Source organism: Hyperolius riggenbachi, chromosome 10 (assembly GCF_040937935.1).
Source record: "Hyperolius riggenbachi isolate aHypRig1 chromosome 10, aHypRig1.pri, whole genome shotgun sequence".
Lineage (NCBI taxonomy): Eukaryota > Metazoa > Chordata > Amphibia > Anura > Hyperoliidae > Hyperolius > Hyperolius riggenbachi.
In genome coordinates this window covers 247132337-247156260 of record NC_090655.1, presented here as the reverse complement: position 1 = coordinate 247156260, position 23924 = coordinate 247132337, and the positions used below count along the sequence as shown (strand labels likewise).

Below are 23924 nucleotides of genomic sequence, written 5' to 3'. Positions count from 1 at the left end.
CTTTGTTATACTGGATGTTTTATTTGCTGATTCTAAGGCCTATGTATTTTGGCGCTGTTATACTATATGACATGCTTGTCACCCACTTGTTCGCACTACTGAAATGAAAACAAAAAAAAGTATTCTTTTATATACTTTTTCAGGAGAGCCTTGGCTGCAGATCATGCATCATTTGGTTGATTAAGCCTTGTCATGGAAAAAAGTGAATGCTAGACAAGTTCTAACTAGGCTTAGTACTATATGTACCCATGTTTATCTCATCCTGTCACCTCAGTTCAGGGGATTTAATGGTTTAACTTGCCAATGCACAAATAACATGACAGAGCCCTCAGAATTTTGTGTAAAGATGCTTCCATGTGGAGAGGGAAAAAAAGATTGGAAAAGAACATTTATTTTTTGTTTGAACAGTTTTATTAATGTAATAAAATAATGCAGTTTTATGACAGAAAAACTTACAAGTAACAAATGAAAACCCGGGCAGGTAGTTGTAAAGAACACACAAACATCAGAAAAGAACACTTGTGGCCAAGACATTTCCCACACTTAACACAAATGTCTGACAACCGGTTATCAATGCCAAACACATTTCCCACACTCAGCACATTGATGGGGCTTCTCACAAGCGTGCGGCTCTCTCATGTCTGATAAGGTTTCTTTTATTGCCAACACATATTCCACAGTCAGCATATGCATAGGTCTTTTCACCAGTGTGAGATTTCTCATGTCTGGTAAGATGTGATTTACGCCCAAAACATTTCCCACACTCAGCACACGCATGGGGCTTCTGACCAGTGTGAGATCTTTTATGTTTGATAAGGTTGCTTTTATCGCTGAAACATTTCCCACACTCTGCACATGAAAAGGGCTTCTCACCAGTGTGAGATCTTTTATGTTTGATAAGGTTGCTTTTATCTCTAAAACATTTCCCACACTCTGCACATGAAAAGGGCTTCTCACCAGTGTGAGATCTCTCATGTCTGACAAGATGTGCTTTATACCCAAAACATTTTCCACACTCAGCACATGAATACGGCTTCTCACCAGTGTGAGATCTCTCATGTCTGACAAGGTGTGATTTATAGCCAAAACATTTCCCACACTCAGCACATGAATAGAGCTTCTCACCAGTGTGACATCTCTCGAGTCTGACAAGCAGTGTTTTAAACCTAAAACATTTCCCACACTCAGCACATGAATAGGTTTTCTCTCTAGTGTGAGATCTCTCTTGTGTGACAGGAGGTGACTTCTGAACAAAGCATTTCCCACATGTGGAACAGGAATAAGATCCTCCGTCAGGGGGAGAGATGTTTTGGGTATGGGGCCCTTCTGGGTTAGACAGGTGAGGGGAGTCTGGAGGAATATTTGGTGTAGCCAGGATATCTGCAGGAGCCTCTTGTCCAATGACATCATCATCCGTTGTACAGTCTGTGGATACAGAGAAACGAGTCTCTGAGAGGTTCCTGATGCTGGGACTCTGCGCTGCAAATAGAGAAACATCATCGCTTCCTGTTAGAGAATTCTGAGGGGAGGAATAATTATCAGTAGGGAGGGTCAGTGAGCTGCTGATAATTCCAAGATGGTGCAAAGTTTATGCAGATTGGAAATATATCTAAAGCAGCAGCTGCACCGCTTTGCATGTAATTAGCATACAAGTTGCACCAGCTCAGAGTTATTAACATGTCAGTGACCACCACTATCAGCCTGACAGATAATTGCAGAAGGTTGAGCTCATTACAGGCGGCCAATCACATGACAAGTACTTTTCCTGGCATGCAAATTATATGTAGCTTGGAATTTGATACATTTCCTGACAAATGTGATTAGTTGCATACAATTTGCATTACATTTGCATACAAGTTGGAGTTATTTGCATCTTATTGACTATCCATACACATAAAGCATTGGCCATACATGGAAAAGCAGTAAATTATAGAGCTTGGTGAGACTATTCTCTATCAAGCGGGTCAGTTCCCTATGACTACTACAGACCTGTAGACTTATCAGTTGTGTGTAAACTGTTTGAAGGTATTCTATGAGACGTTGTACAACATTTTATAACACAGAATAATCTCATTTCAGCTCCTCAGCATTGGTTTACTAAAGAAAGGTATTGTCTCAGCAACATGCTCAGCTTTTATAAAGAGGTGAATGCACATTTAGATCTTGGGAAAGCTATAGATGGAGTATACTTGGACTTTGCAAAGGCTTTTGACGCTGTTCCCCACAATAGCCTGGTGCAGAAGCTGAGGATACAGGGACTAGGAGAAAATGTGTGTATGAGATCAGAGAACTGGTTAAGGGACAGAAAGCAAAGAGTGGTATTAAAGAGAACCAGAGATGAATCAAAGAAAAGCTTTTATAAATACCTGGGGCTTCCTCCAGCCCCATACGCACGGATTGCTCCCACGCCGCAGTCCTCCGCTGCCTGTATCCGCCGGTCCCGGGTCCCGTCATTTCCGCCAGTCGGCCGGCGGACGCGGCCAACTGTCCGCATCACAGGGGCTCCCTCCATACACTTACGCGTGCGGCTGCATACTACGCAGCCGCATGCGTAAGAGTATGGAGGGAGCCCCTGTGCATCCGGAAATTTCGTTGTGTCCGCCGGAAGTGACGGGACCCGGTATTGGCGATAGAGGAAGCGGAGGCTGCCGGCGTGGGAGCGATCCAGACTTATGAGGCTGGAAGAAGCCCCAGGTATGTATAAAAGCTTTTTCTATTTTTACTATTCATTCCTCTGTGGTTCCTTTTAAATCAGTCATATTCAAAATATAAAACTGCTAGCAGTGGGCCCCCGCAAGGGTCAGTACTAGGTCCAATCCTTTTCAATCTATATATTAATGATCTAGTGTATAGAATACTGTAAGGGTGGCCACACATGGTACAATTTTTCATTTTTTTTCGATTAGATAATTTAGTTCGATTATTCCGTTAGATCCAATATGAAGATTTTTCCAGCATGTCCGATCTGATTTTTCTCAAAAAAACAGGATAATCGTTCGAATTTCTTAATCGAAGAAAAAAAAAAATTTTCAACTTTCATTCGATTCGATCATTTAGATCGAATAAACGGGATAATTGACCGTTTTTATTGTACCATGTATGGCCACCATAATGTTGCCACTTTTGCAGATGACACAAATTATGCAGAATTATAAACACTTTCCCCACACATGCTCTTGGCCTATAATATTGTTATACACACTCATTTACAGTGTGGGGATGTGGGCACTAAGATTTGCACCTTCCAGCATATGCCCCTATCTGTTATGGCCACTGTAGTCTCATCCTGCAAAGGACACATGCACAGTGGTGGCGTGCGGGCGGCACGTGTCCTATAGGGGCGTCTCCCTTTACGGCCATTCACTGGTGACGTCACGGCTAAAGATGTTTTAAATCCACTCAACCTCAACTAATATGGCGCGGGGGAACACACATCGCGCATGCATGGGACTTCTCTGCAGCGGTGGCACAATCTGATTGGTCACCACACAACACGCCACATCCATAATACTATCCTGGCCATCAGAGCACCACACGGAGGCACTTTTCCTGGCTAAGACTCTACAACAGGTAAATGGTCTTCTAATACTGACACAGTTTCAAATAACTTTTACTCACAGTCAAGGCTCTTTTCAGGACAACTGAAGTGAGAGGGATATGGAGGCTGCCATATTTATTTCCTTTTAAGCAATACCAGTTGTCTGGCACACCTGCTGATCCTCTGCCTCTAATACTTTGTGCCATTGCCCTGAACAAGCATGCAGCAGATCAGGTGTTTCTGACATTATTGTCAGATTGGACAAGATTAGCTACGATTGTTTCTGGTGTTATTCAGACACTGCTGCAGCCAAATAGATCACGGCTGCCAGGTAACTGGTGTTGTTTAAAAGGAAATACATATGTCAGCCTCCATATTTTTCTCACTTCAGTTGCCCTTTAACTACTTCACCCCAAAGACGTTTTTACCCTAACGGACAAGAGCGATTTTCCCCTTTCAGTGCTCATCACTTTCATTTGCCCATAGCTTAATCACTACTAATCACAATGAAATGATCTACATATTGTTTTTTTTTCACCACCAATTGGACTAGAGCAGACACAGAGCAGAGGACAACATGGGGGCTAAATGGGGCATGGAAACACACATAGGGGAGCAGGAAGGGACACAAGGACTGGAGGACCACACAGATGGGCTGAAGGAGACACACACACACACACACACACACACACACACACACACACACACACACACACACACACACACACACAGGACAGGAGGGGACAAATGGGGTCAGGAGGACCACACAGAGGGGCAGGAGTGGGCACAGGGGGGCTGGAGGATCACACAGAGGGCCAGAAGGGGACACATAGTGAACATGGGAGGACAATGGGGGATGACATGTACAAGACGCTCCTAGAACATGGACGCACCAGGTTTAGTATATTTGGTGGGGCTTTTTTTCACTATTTTCACATACACGGGGATGCCCTGCACACGCAGGAGCGCGCACCCGTACAGCAGTAGCAACACTGTCTGATTGTCAGGTTGTCAAAAAGTGGTTATAGGTGCCAAACCCTATTTATGGTACAGATGTTTTTGGAGTGCTTACAGCATTATTAAAGGTTTTTATGACCTATGACATATATTTAGTCCACCATGAACACATTGGTACGTGCACTTATGTTGATATACACTAAACCAATGTTCACTTAAAATGCACCTAAACTGAGAGGGATATGGATGTTTTATTGTTACATAGTTACATTGTTAGTTTGGTTTCAAGTCCAACCAGAAAATTTAAAAAAAAAAGTGACGTATTTATTTCCTTTTAAACGATACCAGTTGCCTGGCAGTCCTGCTGATCTCTTTGCCTGCAGTGGTGGCTGAATCACACATCTGAAACAAGCATGCAGCTAATCCAGTCTGACTTCAGTCAGAGCACCTGATCTGCATGCTTGTTCGGGGGCTGTGGGTAAAAGTATTAGAGACACAGGCCCATATGCAATTTACTTTTTCTCCTCAGTTTTCTCCAAGGTAATATTTTCACAATGGCCTCGATTCATAAAGCATTTCCGCATGAGGAAATGCAGAAAGCCGCTCACTTTACCGACCACACACCAAAATATGCATTCATAAAGGCTTTTTCCGCATGAAAAGCCGACATCCACAAGCAGAGTGATCAATCACCGCCTTGCGCGGTGATTATCACAGCAAAAGTAACAAATGTCAATTCATAAAGATTAGAGGTAGCGGTATGCGGACGTGTATTACCGCTACCTCTGATGTGGCGAGAAGCGTGCGGAATCCGTTGCAGTGAATGGGACAGACCTCCCAAGCAGCTGCAGAGAGAACACCGCACGGAGGGATTCCGCCTGCTTCCCCTGTTTCCGCATGCGTAGGACAGCCTAACGCCTGCCTACAGCGGAGTATCTCCGCACGCCTGTCACAACAGGCAACATTTTTATGAATTACCTCCCTGAAGGCGGAAATACCGACAGCGGTGTTTCCCCGCTCGACTTTCCCCGCTCGCAGGCACTTTTATGAATCGAGGCCAATGTGTCATAAAATGCCTTTTAACCACTTAACGACCGCCTAACGCCCATAGGCGTCGGCGGGTCGTTAGTGGTATAGCATGGATTTTTCATGCTAGTTCACGGAGACTGTCTCCGTGAACAGCGTGCGAGCCGCCGATCGCGGCTCGCACGCATAATGTAAACATCCGGGGAAGGAATCCCCGCTGTTTACATCACACGGCGCTGCTGCGCAGCAGCGCCGTGACGTAGATCGGCGATCCCCGGCCTCTGATTGGCCGGGGATCGCCGGCATCTGATAGGCAGAAGCCTGTCCTATCCGGCGCAGGACGGAACTCCGTCCTGCGCCACTCACAGGCACAGGGAGAGGGAGGGAAAGCCGGGGAGGGCGGAAAGCGCTGCGGAGGGGGGCTTTGAAGAGCCTCCCCCCCGGAAAGTGCAGGCAGCCGGCGGCGATCAGACCCCCCCAGCAGGACATCCCCCTAGTGGGGAAAAAAGGGGGGAAGTCTGATCGCCCTGGCTATTTCCTGATCGGTGCTGCGGGCTGGAGAGTCCACGCAGCACCGATCAGAAGAAAACTGCGTGGTCCTTAACCTGCTGGGCGGGCTGGACGAGCTCAGCTCAGCTCGTCCAGTACCGCCGGAGCCTGCCGCTCAGGCCCTGCTGGGCCAATTTGGCTCAAATAAAAAGCAGCACACGCAGCCGGCACTTTGCCAGCCGCGTGTGCTGCCTGATCGCCGCCGCTCTGCGGCGATCCGCCGCGAGCAGCGGCGAAAGAGGGTCCCCCCAGCCGCCTGAGCCCAGCGTAGCCGGAACAAAAAGTTCCGGCCAGCGCTAAGGGCTGGATCGGAGGCGGCTGACGTCAGGACGTCGGCTGACGTCGATGACGTCACTCCGCTCGTCGCTATGGCGACGATGTAAGCAAAACAAGGAAGGCTGCTCATTGCGGCCTTCCTTGTTTATTCTGGGCGCCGGAGGCGATCGGAAGAACGCCTCCGGAGCGCCCTCTAGTGGGCTTTCATGCAGCCAACTTTCAGTTGGCTGCATGAAATAGTTTTTTTTTTTTTATTAAAAAAAAACCCTCCCGCAGCCTCCCTGGCGATCTTAATAGAACGCCAGGCAGGTTAAGTGGTTAAGCTACCAGCAAGCAAGAAAACACTCAAAATAAATTTGATGGCACTTTCTCACCAACTTTTGGGTACCTTTATAATTGTAAAATGTTGAAAAGTTAGTTTAAAGAGAAGATGAAAGTTCTCACAGTGTTCCCCAACCCTGTCCTCAAGGCCCACCAACAGTGCATGTTTTGTGGAAAGCCACAGAGGTAGTTAATCAGCTCTGCTGGGACACTAATTACCCCACCTGTGCATGTTTGTGGTTTTCTGCAAAACATGCACTGTTGGTGGACCTTGAGGACTGGGTTGGGGAACTATGTCCTAGGACAGTGATGGCTAACCTTGGCACTCCAGCTGTGACAAAACTACTATTCCCATCATGCCTCTGCCTCCTTGAGTTATGCTTAGAGCTGTCGGAGTACTGCAATGCCTCATGGGACTTGTAGTTCCACCACAGCTGGAGTGCCAAGGTTAGCCATCACTGTCCTAGGAGATAACTCAGGTAAAAAAATCAATTGCATATGGGCCACAGGATCAGCAGGAGAGTCAGGCAGCTGGCATTATTTAAAAGGAATAATCCATCTCCTTCTCATTTTAGGTTATGGGACTTATCATAGTGCATACTGTTTAATGAAGGAACATGGTAATGTTTTGATTCTTGATATCACCCACTGATTAGAATGATCTAGTGTGCTATCTCAGGCTCAAGTTAAGCATGATTTAGTGTTGATCACTTATGTGGAAACCTGAGAAAGGAAAGTAATCCATGCCAGTTTTGGTGAAATTAATAACTGTAAATGTTATACGTGTGTGTTTGTACTCAACCCACTGACACTTATGGAATATTATTACTGCATATGGTCTTAATACAGGACATGTTCTGTAGTTCGTTTGGTTTAATTTCTGCTGACCTGCGCATCCAGTGGTATTGTGCATGGAACATGTTTATATGATATTGTGTGCTATGTATCATACATTGTTTTAGCCAGTTTTATTCTGGTCCTTCCAGTTGGTCCTTTGATAGCCTGATGAAGCGGGCATAGACCCGTGAAATGTGTTGCATATTTCGAGTTATGAATCAAGTGATTTTTCTGCTGATTATTGACTGTTCTGAGTCTGTTTGGGAAGGTAAGTGCAACACTACCTCCCTTCTCAAACTGCTTTTAATGTTTTATTCTATATTGGCGCCAAATATTTTTGCCTTTAAAAGTTATATGCACCATGCCTTATAAAGGGTTTTTTTTTGCCTTCCCCTGGATCAACTGGGATATGTGAGGGTGCAGGAGGGAAAAGTACCTAATGCTTACTTATATTTTTTTTTCTGGTCAGACTTGATGGGCAGATGTCTTTCTTCCAGTGCTGGTCGTAATGGAGAAAGCTACGCTTACGGATCATTACGCGTAATTTTACGCTATTACGCATTACGAAATTACGCTTGCGGCATAGACATTCAATTTCGGTACATGTCTATAATTACGCATAGCACTTACGCAATTATGCGTAAGTATACCGTAATTCAGGTTATTACGTTATAGGCCTACGCATGAAATCCTGCTAGCCATTAATGCGTAAGGTCATGCTGCCAAGCGGAAAAGTTGACGCATGGATCAATGTTTGGTAGCCGCCGACTTTAAGGGTTAATAGCAAAGCCCCCTTAAGTGCTAAGAGCCTCAAATTTGGAGAATATATTAAGGAGATCAGAAGGAATAAGAGGAAAAATTTTTTTTTCAAAAAGACCTTATAGTTTTTGAGAAAATCGATTTTTAAGTTTCAAGGGCGAAAATGTCTTTTAAATGCGGAAAATGTCAGGTTTTTTTGCACAGGTAACAATAGTGTTTTATTTTCATAGATTCCCCCAAGTGGGAAGAGTTTTACTTACTTCGTTCTGAGTGTGGGAAATATAAAAAAAAAACGACGTGGGGTCCCCCCTCCCAGACCTCTTTAACCCCTTGTCCCCCATGCAGACTGGGATAGCCAGAATGCGGAGCACCGGCCGCGTGGGGCTCCGCACCCTGACTATACCAGCCCGCATGGTCCATGGATTGGGGGGTCTCGGAAGGGGAGGGGCAGCCAAGCTTTCCCCTCCCCCTCCGAGCCCTTGTCCAATCCAAGGACAAGGGGCTCTTCTCCACCTCCGATGGGCGGTGGAGGTGGAGGCCGCGATTTCCTGGGGAGGGGTTCATGGTGGCATCTGGGAGTCCCCTTTAAAAAGGGGTCCCCCAGATGCCCACCCCCCTCCCAGGAGAAATGAGTATAGAGGTACTTGTAGTACCCCTTACCCATTTCCTTTAAGAGTTAAAAGTAAATAAACACACAAACACATAGAAAAAGTATTTTAATTGAACAAAAAACATAACCACGAAAAAAGTCCTTTAATATTCTTAATTAACCATTAATACTTACCTGTCCCTTTAAAAGCCAGTTCCCACGCAATATCCTTGGAAATATACTAATCAGTTACAATGTAACAAAGTTATTACAATGTAACAACTTTGTTACTTTGTAACAGCACGCACCCGACGTCACTCGCCGCTCACCCGCCGGCCGCCGCATACACGCTAGTCCCCGCCGGCTCCCGCCGTCCACTCCGCCCACACCTGTCACTCATATACATGCTGGCACCCATGGGTGCCAGCATGTATATAGGTGACATGTGGGAGAGGCGGGGAGGGCAGCGGAGCCGGCGGGGACTTAGCGTCCCTTCACCCGACAGAGCTCTGAGCTATATTAGCTCAGAGCTCTCGAAAGCATCTTTGTATTTGGGCTCCAAGGAGCCCCATTGGTCCTTAGCAGACCAATGGGGTTCCTTCAAATCAGAAGGAACCCCATTGGTCTGCTAAGGACCAATGGGGCTCCTTGGAGCCCAAATACAAAGATGCTTTCGAGAGCTCTGAGCTATAGCTCAGAGCTCTGTCGGGTCCTGCAGCACAGACGCGGAGGCGGCGGCGGCGGTGAGTGACGTCGGGTGCGGCGTAGTTACAATGTAACAAAGTTGTTACATTGTAATAACTTTGTTACATTGTAACTGATTAGTATATTTCCGAGGATATTGCGTGGGAACTGGCTTTTAAAGGGACAGGTAAGTATTAATGGTTAATTAAGAATATTAAAGGACTTTTTTCGTGGTTATGTTTTTTGTTCAATTAAAATACTTTTTCTATGTGTTTGTGTGTTTATTTACTTTTAACTCTTAAAGGAAATGGGTAAGGGGTACTACAAGTACCTCTATACTCATTTCTCCTGGGAGGCGGGTGGGCATCTGGGGGACCCCTTTTTAAAGGGGACTCCCAGATGCCACCATGAACCCCTCCCCAGGAAATCGCGGCCTCCACCTCCACCGCCCATCGGAGGTGAAGAGCCCCTTGTCCTTGGATTGGACAAGGGCTCGGAGGGGGAGGGGAAAGCTTGGCTGCCCCTCCCCTTCCGAGACCCCCCAATCCATGGACCATGCGGGCTGGTATAGTCAGGGTGCGGAGCCCCACGCGGCCGGTGCTCCGCATTCTGGCTATCCCAGTCTGCATGGGGGAAAAGGGGTTAAAGAGGTCTGGGAGGGGGGACCCCACGTCGTTTTTTTTTTATATTTCCCACACTCAGAACGAAGTAAGTAAAACTCTTCCCACTTGGGGGAATCTATGAAAATAAAACACTATTGTTACCTGTGCAAAAAAAACTGACATTTTCCGCATTTAAAAGACATTTTCGCCCTTGAAACTTAAAAATCGATTTTTTCAAAAACTATAAGGTCTTTTTGAAGAAAATTTTTTTCCTCTTATTCCCACTGATCCCCTTAATATACCCTGTGAATTTGGTGTTCCTAAATTTTAAGCAGGCTTTGCTATTAACCGTTAAAGTCGGCGGGTTTTTAAATGTATATATTTTTCCTTTGAAACTTTAACATCGATTTTCTCAAAAACTATAAGGTCTTTTTGAAAAAAAATGTTTTCCTCTTATTCCTTCTGATCTCCTTAATATATTCTCCAAATTTGAGGCTCTTAGCACTTAAGGGGGCTTTGCTATTAACCTTTAAAGTCGGCGGCTTTTTTATATTATACGGGAGCGTAATATTACGCGATTACGGCAGACTGTGTAATTTTAATGGGAGTTTACTGTCTTACGCGTAATTTGTTACGCGTAAAACGTAACCCTACGGTCTACGCGTAATTAATTACGCGTAATACCGTAACCTTACACGTAACGCTTACGGTGCATTTGTAGTGAATTACGATGCGTAATTACGCTAATGCGTAATTTCGGCCCAGCACTGCTTTCTTCAACCAAACTCACTATGTACCTATGTATAGACAGTATACACATGGCATCCAGATTACTGCTCACATTTGTTTTGCTGTTGATGTGAGCTCCACTTTGATCAGGCATAATTGCCCCAAATAACCAGTTGCCCCCACTTTGGGCCGTGGTAATTAACAACCTTGCCAGATCTGGTACTTGTCTACTCACTCCCTGCTTGAGATTCCTGTAGTATGGGGTACTTCTTGCTCATGTGAATTAAAATGTTGCAAATACCTTCTGTCTAGGAAAGCGGAACTGCATTTGGCATAGTTCTTCTAGCAGAGGGACTTTCCAGCTACTTTTCACTTCATTCTCCCCCAAACATCCCTGACATTCTTACCCCCCCCCCCCTTCCCTGGAGTCTTGAACTCATGGACATCACTAGATGCTGGATTTCCTCCTTTTTAGTGGTCTGTCAGGCCTTTACTGTAGCTGTTTGTGGGCCATTCTATCTGAAGTTTAGTCTTCAACAAGTGAAATGAATGCTCAATTGGGTTAAGTTCAGGTGATTAACTTGAACACGAATGTTACACTTCTTTGATTTAATAAACTGCTGTGTTGCTTTGGCTGTATGTTTAATTGTCCACCTGCATCATGAAATGCTGCCTAATCAATTTCACTGCATTTAGCTGGATTTGAGCAGACAGTGGGCCTGATTCACAAAGCGGTGCTAACAGTTAGCACGCTGGTGAAAAGCCCTTTATCACACCTAAACTCAGTTTAGGCGTGATAAGTTTAAGCGCCAACTGCGTTAGCACCGCAGTGCACAGCTGATCAAAAGTATTGCGCTAGCAAAGTCTGGTGCACTTTGCATAGAGTTTAATGGCGCTGCTTTGCGTGCTGGACTTTGCGCGCGATCTAAACTTATCAAAATTTATCACGCCTAAACTTATCATGCCTAAACTTATCATGCCTAAACTTATCATGCCTAAACTTATCATGCCTAAACTGGCTTTTCACCAGCATAGTGCAATGGTTATCACGCCTAAAGTCTCTAACTGGGTTAGCAGCGCTTTGTGAATCGAGCCCAGTATGTTTCTGAACACCTCAGAATGAATTTGGCTGCTTCTGTCCTGTGTCACATCATCAATAAACACTAGTGTCCCAGCACCACTTTTAGCCATGCAGGCCCCAAGCTATCACACTTCTTCCACCATGTTTTTTTATTTTGTTTTAAAGAAAGTCGCGTTTATTATAAAAAACACATTATACAGTACACATACAAGGCAAATGCCACTGGCCTTTTTTGTGTGTGTGAAAATAACAAAACAAAAACAAAAAAAAAAACAGAACAAAAACAAAGATCACAAATCACAAGTTGCCGTCATTGTTACAGTGCATAAAGTTAAGGTAAGGCACAAGGTACTTCACAGTAAAACATTATCTTGTGAAAAAGATGCTAGGCATCAGATTATAAGAGTAACACTTGGTTCAAATAGAATTTAGCCAAGTAGACCATATACTTTTAAACTGGCCGCTGTATTGTTATACCACCTTTCTTAAAGGGAACCTAAACTGAAAGGGATATAGATGTTTCCTTTTCGGCCTCTTTCACACCGAGACGTTGCGTTTTAGGGGACGTTAAGGTCGCATAACGTGCCCCTAACGCAACACCTGGTGGTGTTGAAGGAGGACGCCAGAGTAAGCCGCGTTATGCAGCTCTTGGTACGCAGTATAGACTGTGGAGACCACTTGATCGGAACACTCCGCATCACGTGGTCCCGCCAGCCAATCAGCGCACAAAGCGGCCGCTCCAGGAGGAAAACACTGCACGTCCATCAGTGCAGTGAATATTAATTAGCCATGTGGCTAATTACTGCGCATGTGCAAGCAGTCTAACGCGGCTAAAACCCTGTAGAACGCACAGCATGCTGCACTTTCATACAACGTGAAGCGTTACCCTGTAACTCAACGTGGGCACTGTGAACAGCCCATTGAGTTTTCATTGCTGTGAGTTGGGCTGCGTTACAGGCTGCTCTAACGTCAGCCTGTAACGTCCCACTGTGAAAGCAGCCTTAAAGGATACCACAACTGACATGTGGCATAATGAGATAGACATGGGTATGTACAGTGCCTAGCACACAAATAACTATGCTGTGTTCCTTTTTTTCTTTCTCTGCCTGAAAGAGGTAAATATCAGGTATGTAAGTGGCTGACTCAGTCCTGACTCAGACAGGAAGTGACTACAAAACTATAAAACACTTTCCTAGAAGAAAATGGCTTCTGAGAGCAAGAAAGAGATAAAAAAGGGGGAAATTCTTATCAGTGAGGGTCACACTGTAGTCACTTCCTGTCTGAGTCAGGACTGAGTCAGCCACTTACATACCTGATATTTACCTCTTTCAGGCAGAGAAAGAAAAAAAGGAACACCGCATAGTTATTTGTGTGCTAGGCACTGTACATACCCATGTCTATCTCATTATGCCACATGTCAGTTGTGGTATCCTTTAAACAATACCAGTTGCTTGTCAGTTCTGCTGATCTCTTTGGCTGCAGTAGTGGCTGAATAACACCTAAAACAAGCATGCAGCTAATCCAGTCTGACTTCAGTCAGAGCACCTGATCTGCATGCTTGTTCAGGGGCTGTGGCTAAAAGTATTACAGACACAGAATCGGCAGGAGAGTCGGGCATCTGGCTGGCATTACTTTAAAACGCAAAAATCCATATCCTTCTCAGTTTAGGTTCCCTTTAATGGAAGCACCTAATTCACGGACCTGATCCTCTCTGTGCAAGTTGGGACCGTGGGGAGAATCCAACTCTTAGTAAGCACTTTACGGGCTATGTGCAAAAGTTCAGCAGTAAACTGCTTGAGATGTTTACCAGAAAGAGTATTATTATTATTATTATTATTTATTGTATTTATAAAGCGCCAACATATTACGCAGCGCTGAACATTAATTTAGGTTACAGACAATATTTAGGGGTGACATACAGCAATATGACAATACAGGAATACAAGAAAACCAGATTACACACTATAGTATGAGTACCAGGTAATGCTTAGTCAGTCACTGGATGGAGCATGGAGATTAGGCAAGTTAGGTTCACTCAGATGCATAGCATGGGTGCACAGTAATGGAGGTGCAAGATCAGGTAGGACACAAAAGGAGGAGGACCCTGCCCAAAGGCTTACAATCTAGAGGGAGGAAAAATATTCAAAAAGCAGACCTTGGGGTCAGAGGTGATCTGGCACCCCATATAATCATTAAGGAACTTGATGATTTGGGTCCAGTAAGCATCATGTGTTGGAATGTGCCAAGTTCCAGAAAACATTTTGGACAATTAGGAAGGACAGCTCCTTAAATGGATGCCCTTTACTCTTGTAAATGGATGCCTGTGTCCTTGTTGTTTTTAGGGGTTAGGGTGTATCAGAGGGGTGTTTGTTACATATTTTTCTACCAATAAACTATTTCGACATAAAGTTCTGAAGAGTTGTGGTTGTTCCTAAATTTAATATGTTTTGTATTTTTCAACCTGCCTTCCCTCGGGTTTTCTTGAGGTGAACTAAGTCTTTCAGGGACTTGTGCACCAGATCAATTCATTTTTCTAGGAAGGGCAGCTGGCTTGAATTTGGCTAATTTTACAGGTGTCAGATATGCACGATGTATGATATAGAGGTAAAGGAGACTAGCAGGTGCAAGTGGTGCAACTTTACACATCGTAGAAGATGAGAATCCTGCTGCACCGGCAGTAGATTAAAAGTGCACTTTTTACTAAGCAATGTAGACAAACAGCATAAAACAGCTCACGTGTATCGGAGCTAACTCATGGCTTCTTAATCATAGAGCTATGATTAAGGAGCCATGAGTTAGCTCCGATACGCCTGACTTGGACTTTTAATCCACAGCCGGTGCAGCAGGATTCTTATCTTCTATGATACATATGGCTTGCGGGTGTCCTGCTCCTGACCTAGGACTGGAGTGGTTGTAGCGACCTGCCCTGTTTCATCTGGTGCAACTTTAGTCACTCTACTCAATGTTTCATCCCCAGGGCCGCCTGTATGCACTGGCATTCCAGCAAACTGCCTGGAGCGCCCACAATGCAGAGGGCATGCTCTGTGTCATTAAAATTACCCGCAGCATGGCCCCTTTAAAGCCGCGGGCAAGTTCTCTCTCTGCCACCACTATGCTAGGAAGAGAGCCGGGGTAGGGGGTTGGCCTTGCAGCGGAAGGAGAGGCAAGGTGGCAAGCATGCTTAGCTAAAGGAGCCCGCCCCCCTCGCATCGTGACTCCAGCATGAGGAAGAAGGGGGAAAAAACTGCTGAATCCCCCACCATTGGCTTCCCCGATGCATGCTCCCACTCACGGAGAGGGAAGGGGAGGAGATATTGGCCTGGTTCTAGGATCATCGGTTGCATGCTGACGAAGCCACGGCCGTGGGAAGCTCCGCCCCACCTAATAGAAGCTCCACCCACACCTGATGGAAGCTCCGCCCCCACCGACTATGGCTGTCACAGGAATACTAGAGTGGTGGCAAGCATGAAGACTGGGACGCTGCAAGCAGGTAAGACGGTGCCTCCACTCTATCAGCAGAAGCAACCAATGACTTCTCCTCACCACCAGGACCACCCCAGGCCAACATCACCCAGTGACCTGAAACACCCCCCCCCCCTCCCCCCAGCTGCACCTAGTGACCTTCACTGATCCCCCCCCCCTGCCCCATTAGTGACCTCTCCTGACCAATCCCCCCCCCCCCCCGGCAGCACGTGACTTCTTCCCAACACCCAACTCCTGACCCCCTAGCAGCACCCAGTTACCTATCCTGACCCCACCCCCAGAAGCACCCAGTGTTCTCTTCCCAACCCCCAGCAACACCCAGTGACCTCTCCTGACCCCCTAGCAGCACCCAGTTACCTCTCCTGACCCCACCCCCAGAAGCACCCAATGACATCTCCTGATCCCTCCCAGCAGCATCCATTGACCTCTCCTGATCACCCCCCCCCCTTCCCCAGTAGCACCCAGTGACCTCATCTGACCCCCTCAGCAGCATCCAGTGACCCCCAGCAGCATTCAGTGACCTCTCCTGACCCCCCAGCAACAGAAGCACCCACTGACATCTTCTGCAGCACTTTACAGAGTACATAGTCATGTCGCTGACTGCTTTTAGCGGAGCTCATAATCTAATTTCTACCATAGTCATAGTGTAATGTCCTAACGTATTATTATTATTATGTATTTTTTATATCTGCATTTGATCTGTAGGGGACGTGTTATGTGCATTTAATCTATGGGAGACATATCTGCATTTGATCTGTAGGGGACGTGTTATGTGCATTTAATCTATGGGAGACATATCTGCATTTGATCTGTGGGGGACGTGTTATGTGCATTTAATCTATGGGGGACATATCTGCATTTGATCTGTAGGGGACGTGTTATGTGCATTTAATCTATGGGAGACATATCTGCATTTGATCTGTAGGGGACGTGTTATGTGCATTTAATCTATGGGGGACGTGTTATCTGCATTTGATCTGTGGGGGACGTGTTATGTGCATTTAATCTATGGGGGACGTGTTATGTGCATTTAATCTGTGGGGGACGTGTTATCTGCATTTGATCTGTGGGGGACGTGTTATGTGCATTTGATCTGTGGGGGACGTGTTATCTGCATTTGATCTGTGGGGGACGTGTTATCTGCATTTGATTTGTAGGGGACGTGTTATGTGCATTTGATCTGTGGGGGACGTGTTATGTGCATTTGATCTGTGGGGGACGTGTTATCTGCATTTGATTTGTAGGGGACGTGTTATGTGCATTTGATCTGTGGGGGACGTGTTATGTGCATTTGATCTGTGGAGGACGTGTTATCTGCATTTGATTTGTAGGGGACGTGTTATGTGCATTTGATCTATGGGGGACGTGTTATCTGCATTTGATCTGTGGGGGACGTGTTATGTGCATTTAATCTATGGGGGACGTGTTATGTGCATTTAATCTGTGGGGGACGTGTTATCTGCATTTGATCTGTGGGGGACGTGTTATGTGCATTTGATCTGTGGGGGACGTGTTATCTGCATTTGATCTGTGGGGGACGTGTTATCTGCATTTGATTTGTAGGGGACGTGTTATGTGCATTTGATCTGTGGGGGACGTGTTATGTGCATTTGATCTGTGGGGGACGTGTTATCTGCATTTGATTTGTAGGGGACGTGTTATGTGCATTTGATCTGTGGGGGACGTGTTATGTGCATTTGATCTGTGGAGGACGTGTTATCTGCATTTGATTTGTAGGGGACGTGTTATGTGCATTTGATCTGTGGGGGACGTGTTATCTGCATTTGATCTGTGGGGGACGTGTTATCTGCATTTGATTTGTAGGGGACATGATACCCAACATTGTTATTTGTGTTATTATATATCTGAACATGTTCTGAAGTGGCTATGCTATATGCTGATTTTATTTTTTTATTTTAGGGAACGGTTAGCAGCAAGTATCATGTGGCACACGCTTTGTATCAAAAGGGATGCGTTATAGTTGGTAATATATAATAAACATAATTGCCGCATTTCAAGCTTTTTTACAAATTGCATTAAATGTGCACCTAAACCGGGGAAGGGGGGGGGGGGGGGGGGGGGCGCCACAAGCTTTCTCGCCTGGAATGACAAAATGGCTAGAGGCGCCCCTGTTCATCCCATTCATTCTCTGAGATAGGTCCAACATCTCTTTCCCATATTATCCATTGAGCCTCAGCTCCCCCACTAGCTGCATCGAATATAATTGCATTGTATAGGGTGAAAATCAATTGCTTATCGGACGAGCTGCTGACAATATCAAATATACTGGAGTCAACCATAGTCCCAGGGAGGGTCTCGAATTGGGAATATAGTGCGTGATTAAGTTGCAAGTATTTGTAGAACTCTGTGTGGTGTAAGCCAAATTCCACCGACATTTGCTACCATTCTGCATCAGCTGAAAGAGGTAGCGAACACCTTTGCTGATCCAGTAACAAGAGTCTATGAGTTTGTTGAACTAAGACAGACACTTATTTTTCCCAAAGAGGAATATGTTTTATTGGGATGGATAAGTTCAAAAGGGTGTGAGGGTAATCCCAGGTTAAGAAATTTTGCTTCAGTGTAACAGGAAGAAATTGGAACTTGGGATAACTTTTTTTTATCCTTGAGCACATTATATAATGGATCCGTATAGCTGATGGTAAGCTTGTTAAAGGGGAGTGTCTACAGAGCATCTTTATCTCTCTAAATCCTTCATAAAGATGACAGAGCTGAGACGCAAAATAATAGTCATAGCAGTTTGGCAAAGCGATGCCCCCTGACTCTTTTGGGTTTTGTAGCGTAGCCAGGGAAACTCTGTGCCTTTGTTTCACCCATATAAACTGTGTAATTTGTCTATTAAGTTTGGTAAATGTGTCTGGTGGCAAGTACACTGGTGAATGCCAAGTGAGGGCTGGTGCACACCGAGAGCACATCTGAGCGCTTTGAAAAGCACTTGACTAATGTATTTGAACGCGATGGGTCACACCAGAGCGATGTGATTTTCTCCCAAACGCAAACGCGGGTCCTGCAGCATTTCTGCGCTTTTCTGAGGCAATTCAGCCTCAATATTAAGTATAGGAAAGTGGAAAATCACTAGAACAGAGCGATAAAGCCAAGCGTTTTTGTTACAGAAGCTGTGCAGTTCCAGCTTTACTGGAAGGGCTCTTTCACACCAGAGGCTAGTTTCGGTGTTTTACAGCCAAGACCATATTTGGCGTTTTCCAAGGTAAAATAAAAGTCCATAGACTTTCATTTTACCTTTCACACCTAAAGCAGCTTTTTTTGGGTGTTGCGTTTTGAAGCTCACCAGAGCTTTTTCAAGGCTGTTTACAGCCAAAGTTGGCTTTTCGCGTTTCAATGATAGTCAATGGAAAACGCCAACTACAACGTTTTCAAAGCGTTTTACAGCTGACTTGTTGACTTATTTTTAAAGAAAAAAAAGGACATTTTCATATGAGCTGTAAAACTCTTTGAAAATGCTTTAAAACCGCTATGTATTGGCGTTAAGCAAAAGGCAGAGCTTCAGCCTTTTCTACTGCAGCCTCTAGTGTGAAAGAGCCCTAATGAAAAATAAAAACGCTACACCAAAATGCTCCAGAAATGGAGGCATAGAGGCATGATTAGAAGATCGCTAGGCACATGCCTAGAATAGCTCTGAAAAACCACTTCAAAAAGCGGTGTTTGAGGTTTACGCTAGCTGGCCATAACATACAATACTTTAGGCAGGAGAATCATCTTAAACAGATTAGAGCATCCAATTGTTAGAAGTGACAGTTTCTCCCAGGCTCGAAGTTTGGCAATTACGGCCTTTGAAAGGGTGAGAGATTTAATGCCACAAATTCTACAGGGGAACGAGACACAATTATTCCAAACAAACTTAAAAACATTGACCCATTGTAATGGAGATCTCAGATCCACTTCTGTAGGAGGAAAATGATCTATTGGGAGGATGACTGATTTGGTCCAATTAATCCTGAGGGTCCTTTCACACTGGTGAGGTTCGTTGGGGCAAATTGCCACACTGCTACTGCAGCCTAATGTAACCCTATGGGGAAGTTCATACTTCTCATGTTGTGGTACGCTGTGCCAGAAGTGCCAAATTTAACGCCAGCGCAGAATTATGTTACTGTGCGGGACCAGTATCGCAACTGAAGTCATGTTTGTCTATGGCGACACAAGTTTTTTAAAAAAAAATGTGGCCTCATGGCGCACATGCGTAGAAGCGTATTTTTACAATACACTTCCGCATACCCGAAGCAGAAAGTGACCGCAAAAGAGTGCGTCACTTCCTGCTTGGCCAAATGCCAGACAGGAACATTGCGTACTAACACGGTGCTCCCAGAAGGCCTGCTTTTAATGTAGTGTTCCCTGAAGGCAATCTATCCAATCTCTTGCTGAGCCAGGAACTTAGGATGAGTCAGGATTGTTGCAGAGGAGCTCCAGACAACACGTCTGTTCACATTCCTGCGATAGCCATGCCCCCACCTCCACCATGTTTTACAGATGATGTGGTAGGTTTTCTGATAATGAGCTGTTCCACACCTTCTCCATACTTTTCTTCTTGGCATCACTCTAGCAGAGGTTGATCTTGGTTTCATCTTTCTATGGAATGTTTTTTCAGAAGTCCAATCTAGCCTTTCTATTTTATGCTTATGAGTGGCTTACACCTTGCAGTGCACCCTTTGTATTTATTTTCATACAGTTTTATTCAAAATTCATTGTAGTAATGTATTGAACCAAAATTAGAAAAAAAGTTTTGTCCGTGGACCATTCGTGTTGCTCTCTCCTCTACAAGAAATGAAAGTCCCACTTACCATGGGATGTGAGAGGAGGCTGATTCTCCTTCATGGCGTCCTTGTAGAGGTTCTTGTTTTCTTCTAAATACGTCCACTCCTCCATGGAGAAATATACGGCAACATCCTCACACCTCATTGGAACCTGACGCACACAATGATACAGTCACCATCCAGACACATCCCTTGTTGTTACTGGATAATGTCCAATAATTCCCAGCACCACTCACCTCTCCTGCCAGCAGCTCCATCATCTTCCTGGTGATTTCCACCATCTTCTGCTTGTTCTGTCTCTCAGATATCAGGGAGTGAGGTGGGGGCACCGTGATGGTCACATGATTACCAGACTTCACTGAAGGAAAACTCTAAAAAGACCAACAATGTCACATGATCTCACAGAATCCTCCCCACCTCTCTAGTCAGGTGTATGTTCTAGTTATAGAGATAAGAGTGACATCCTGCAACTTCTAAGAATCCTCCTCACCTCTCCAGTCAGCAGAGAGATGATCTCCAGGGTGAGGTTGAATATCCTCTTGGTCATGTGACTCTGGTCCTCATTCATTCTTTTGATAGATAAGAGAAGGATAATTTTAGCTGTACACTTGTCAGAAGTGAAGCTACTGATACAGCACCCCCCCCCCCCCCCCTCGCCCAGCACTCGCCATTGCTGTCACTTGTGGATGGTAAGGCCATGCAGAGTATTGCGGAAAAGCATAAAAAGTAGATAATAGCTACCTGTGCACTATACTCACAGTGTTCTGCAGTCCTGTCCTCCGTCTGCCTCCTCTCCAGCTGGCCTTCTCTCCTCACATCCACCTCCCTCTGTTACCATTCCTGTGATGCTACAGCAGTGCTGGTAGTGGTAGATGAATGAGGATATGAGGGGAGAAGAGGCAGAGAGGCTGATGGGAGCAGAGGACTGGAGCACACTGTGGCAGCTAGCTATAAACCAATGTAAATCCTTCCTTTTACTACTCTGCATGGAGGTGGGGGAAGGGAGCAATACTTGAGTGTGGACATGGCTATACTGGGGAAGAAATGGCATTACCGGGGTGGGTCATTACATCTAGAGGATAATTGCAATGCTGGGGGACAAAGGGAGGACATGGTTATACTGGGAAAAAAAAAACACTATGTATTGGCGTTAATCAAAAGGCAGAGTTTTAGCCTTTTCTACTGCAGCCTCTAGTGTGAAATTGCGGCAATTTGCGCGCGCAAAAGTCCGCGGTTGCGCGAATCGCGGCACTTTGCGTGTGCAAAAGTCCGCGAACGGCACTTCACGTGCTAACTGTTTAGCACGCCCATGCTAAACAGTTAGCACGGCTTTGTGAATTAAGCCCAATATCTATCCTCATCCTCACTACAGTATATCCTCACTCATCCGGAACAGGTGGGAATGCCGGATACTGGATGAGTGTTTGCCAGATGCCTGAGAGTAATGTGCAGAGAGCAGTGGGCAGCCTCCCCCTCCCTCCCACAGCAAAGTGTGCCCAGTTACCTATTCCTTCTCCCATCAGCAGGTGTGGCAGCCAGAATGACACCGCCCACCTGTCCCCACCACACTTATTAACAAGTGACCCCCCCCCCTTATTATCAGAGCCCCCTCTCCCCAGCTATGCAGAGCAGCTGTAACACACATCAGCAGCCATATGGAGAATGCAGCAGCACAGCCGGCAGATGTGAGAAGTCACCCGGTACTGTGGTATGTGCGCTCCATTGTGTGCTGCTCTGCATAGCTAGAGAGAGGACAGAAAGGCGCACCCATGGCCAATGGGGAACTACTGGTTGCCTGAGAGTGCTGGTTGGTGGAATTCCAGTAACCAGGATTCTACTGTATTACCATAGCTCCCAACTGTCCCTCTTTCTGAGGGACAGTCCCTCTTTGGAAGCCCTGTCCCTCTTTCTCATTTGTCCCTCTTTCAGGATTTTGTCCCTCTTTCTTTGTAAATATATATATTCCTCTACCAAAAAATGTGTTTGACTCTAAAACTTATTCCCATCATTTAAATTGATATATTACTAATTTAAAAAATGGTAATATGAAGGAAAATGAACCAGGATAGAATGGACCATTGTGGTTTGAATTATAAAACATATTTTTCTTATGGAATCTTAATGGTATGCGTGACCAGGGGTGTGGCGGGGGCGTGATCAGGGGTGTGGCTTCCCTCTTTCTCCTTACTGGAAGCCGGGGTCACACACCAGGGGGCGCTCTTTTCTGAATGCTCCTGGCGATACTTACCTCTCAGGGATGCTGTTTCCCTGAGTGATTTCTCTATCTCTATATATCCTGCAGTGCAATTGGGGCATGTGGCTATTATTTATTATGGTTTAATAACCACATGCATTATACATTGTCAGTGACTAAGGAACTATATTTTGCAGTTTGCAATCCTGTTGGGAATACTGAATACATTTTTTTTTGACAAAACACACAATTACCTCTTCCAATTATGTCTCCTCTCCACTTCCTGCAACTTCTCTTCTTGCTGTGTTACATCACTTCCTGTCTTTATGTTCCATTTGTGAGATGTGATTCCGCCATCTTGTGGTGAATAGGCTAACTGCTTCTTTTTGTGGCTTCACCTGCACTCAGCCATATTATAATATTATTATTGTTATTAGTATTATTAGTAGTGTCGCCAGGCACTTCAACCTCCAGCAAGAAGAGACTTTAACAGTATCTGAATTTCTCTGCTTGGACCAGATGCATAAAACCATTAAAGTAGATAATTTTGATCACTTCCTATTACAAACAGAGGCCTGAAGGATTCATCATACCTCCCAACTTTGGATGATGAGAAAGAGGGACACTTAAGCCACGCCCCCTGTGCCCACACCCTAGATTTTGCAGAAGGTTTCCAGTGGGTGGGAGAGGGTGATAATGGGCGGGAGGAGGGTGTCAGTGGGTGGGAAAGGGGTGCCACTTTGGATGGGGAGGAGGGTGCCACTCTGGGTGGGGAGTAGGGTCCCAGAGGGTGGGGAGAAGGGTGTCAGTGGATGAGGAGGAGGGTGCTAGTGGGTAGGAGGAGGGTGCCAGTGGGTGGGGAGAAGGGTGTCAGTAGGTGGGAAGGGGGTACCACTCTGGATGGGGAGTAGGGTCCCAGAGGGTGGGGAGGAGGGTGTCAGTGGGTGAGGAGGAAGGTACCAATCTGGATGGGGAGGTGGGTGCCACTCTTTCTGGGTGTGAAAGAGGGCACCACTCTGGGTATGAGGGTGCCACTCTGGGGGGAGAGGAGGGAGCCACTCTAGGTGGGTAGGAGCAGGGGCGTACCTCGAAATCCCCAGGCCCCCCTGCAGAAAAAAATCCCCCCCCCCCCGAGCCCGCTCAGGGACTTTTGGGAGGCAGGAGGGGGTCGCAACATAAGAGGAGAGTGTGGCAGATCGGTGGGAAGGGGGGAAACCCCCCCCCTCCCTCACCTCGGGCTCTCCTCTCAGCGCGCCCCCTCCTGCAATCATTGGTGGTGTTCGTGGCGGCGGCCGCGGCAAGCTGAAGCTGAACACATTATCTCCTTGTAAAGAGGTAATGTGTTCATCTTCAGCCTGCTGCTGCTGCCACGAACACCACCAATGATTGCAGGAGGGGGTGCGCGGAGAGGAGAGCCCGAGGTGAGGGAGGGGGGTGGAATTTCCCCCCTCCCCACCAATCTGCCACACTCTCCTCTTATGCTGCGACCCCTCCTGCCCCCCAAAAGTCCCT

At 45.9% G+C, this 23924-nt stretch overlaps 1 protein-coding gene across 1 annotated transcript; it reads right to left on the bottom strand.

The window, feature by feature from the left end:
• Window positions 1-616: 616 nt before the first annotated feature.
• LOC137537045 (oocyte zinc finger protein XlCOF6.1-like) lies at window positions 617-22700 on the bottom strand. Its single transcript, XM_068259194.1, has 5 exons — window positions 22667-22700; window positions 20709-20787; window positions 20455-20589; window positions 20246-20369; window positions 617-1479 (listed from the first exon to the last, which is right to left on the bottom strand). The coding sequence occupies exons 2-5, from the start codon at window positions 20784-20786 to the stop codon at window positions 617-619; spliced, it is 1200 nt and encodes a 399-aa protein (XP_068115295.1). The 5' UTR covers window position 20787; window positions 22667-22700.
• Between the last annotated feature and the right edge of the window lie 1224 nt (window positions 22701-23924).

Bases quoted from the DNA above. Each gene is read 5' to 3' on its own strand.
- LOC137537045 (XM_068259194.1), bottom strand. From the start codon at position 20,786: ATGAATGAGGACCAGAGTCACATGACCAAGAGGATATTCAACCTCACC. The intron at 20,590-20,708 runs GTGAGGAGGATT...TGGTCTTTTTAG, and splicing joins TCTCTCTGCTGACTGGAGAG to AGTTTTCCTTCAGTGAAGTC. The intron at 1,480-20,245 runs GTAAGTGGGACT...CTCTATTTGCAG, and splicing joins GCCTCCTCTCACATCCCATG to CGCAGAGTCCCAGCATCAGG.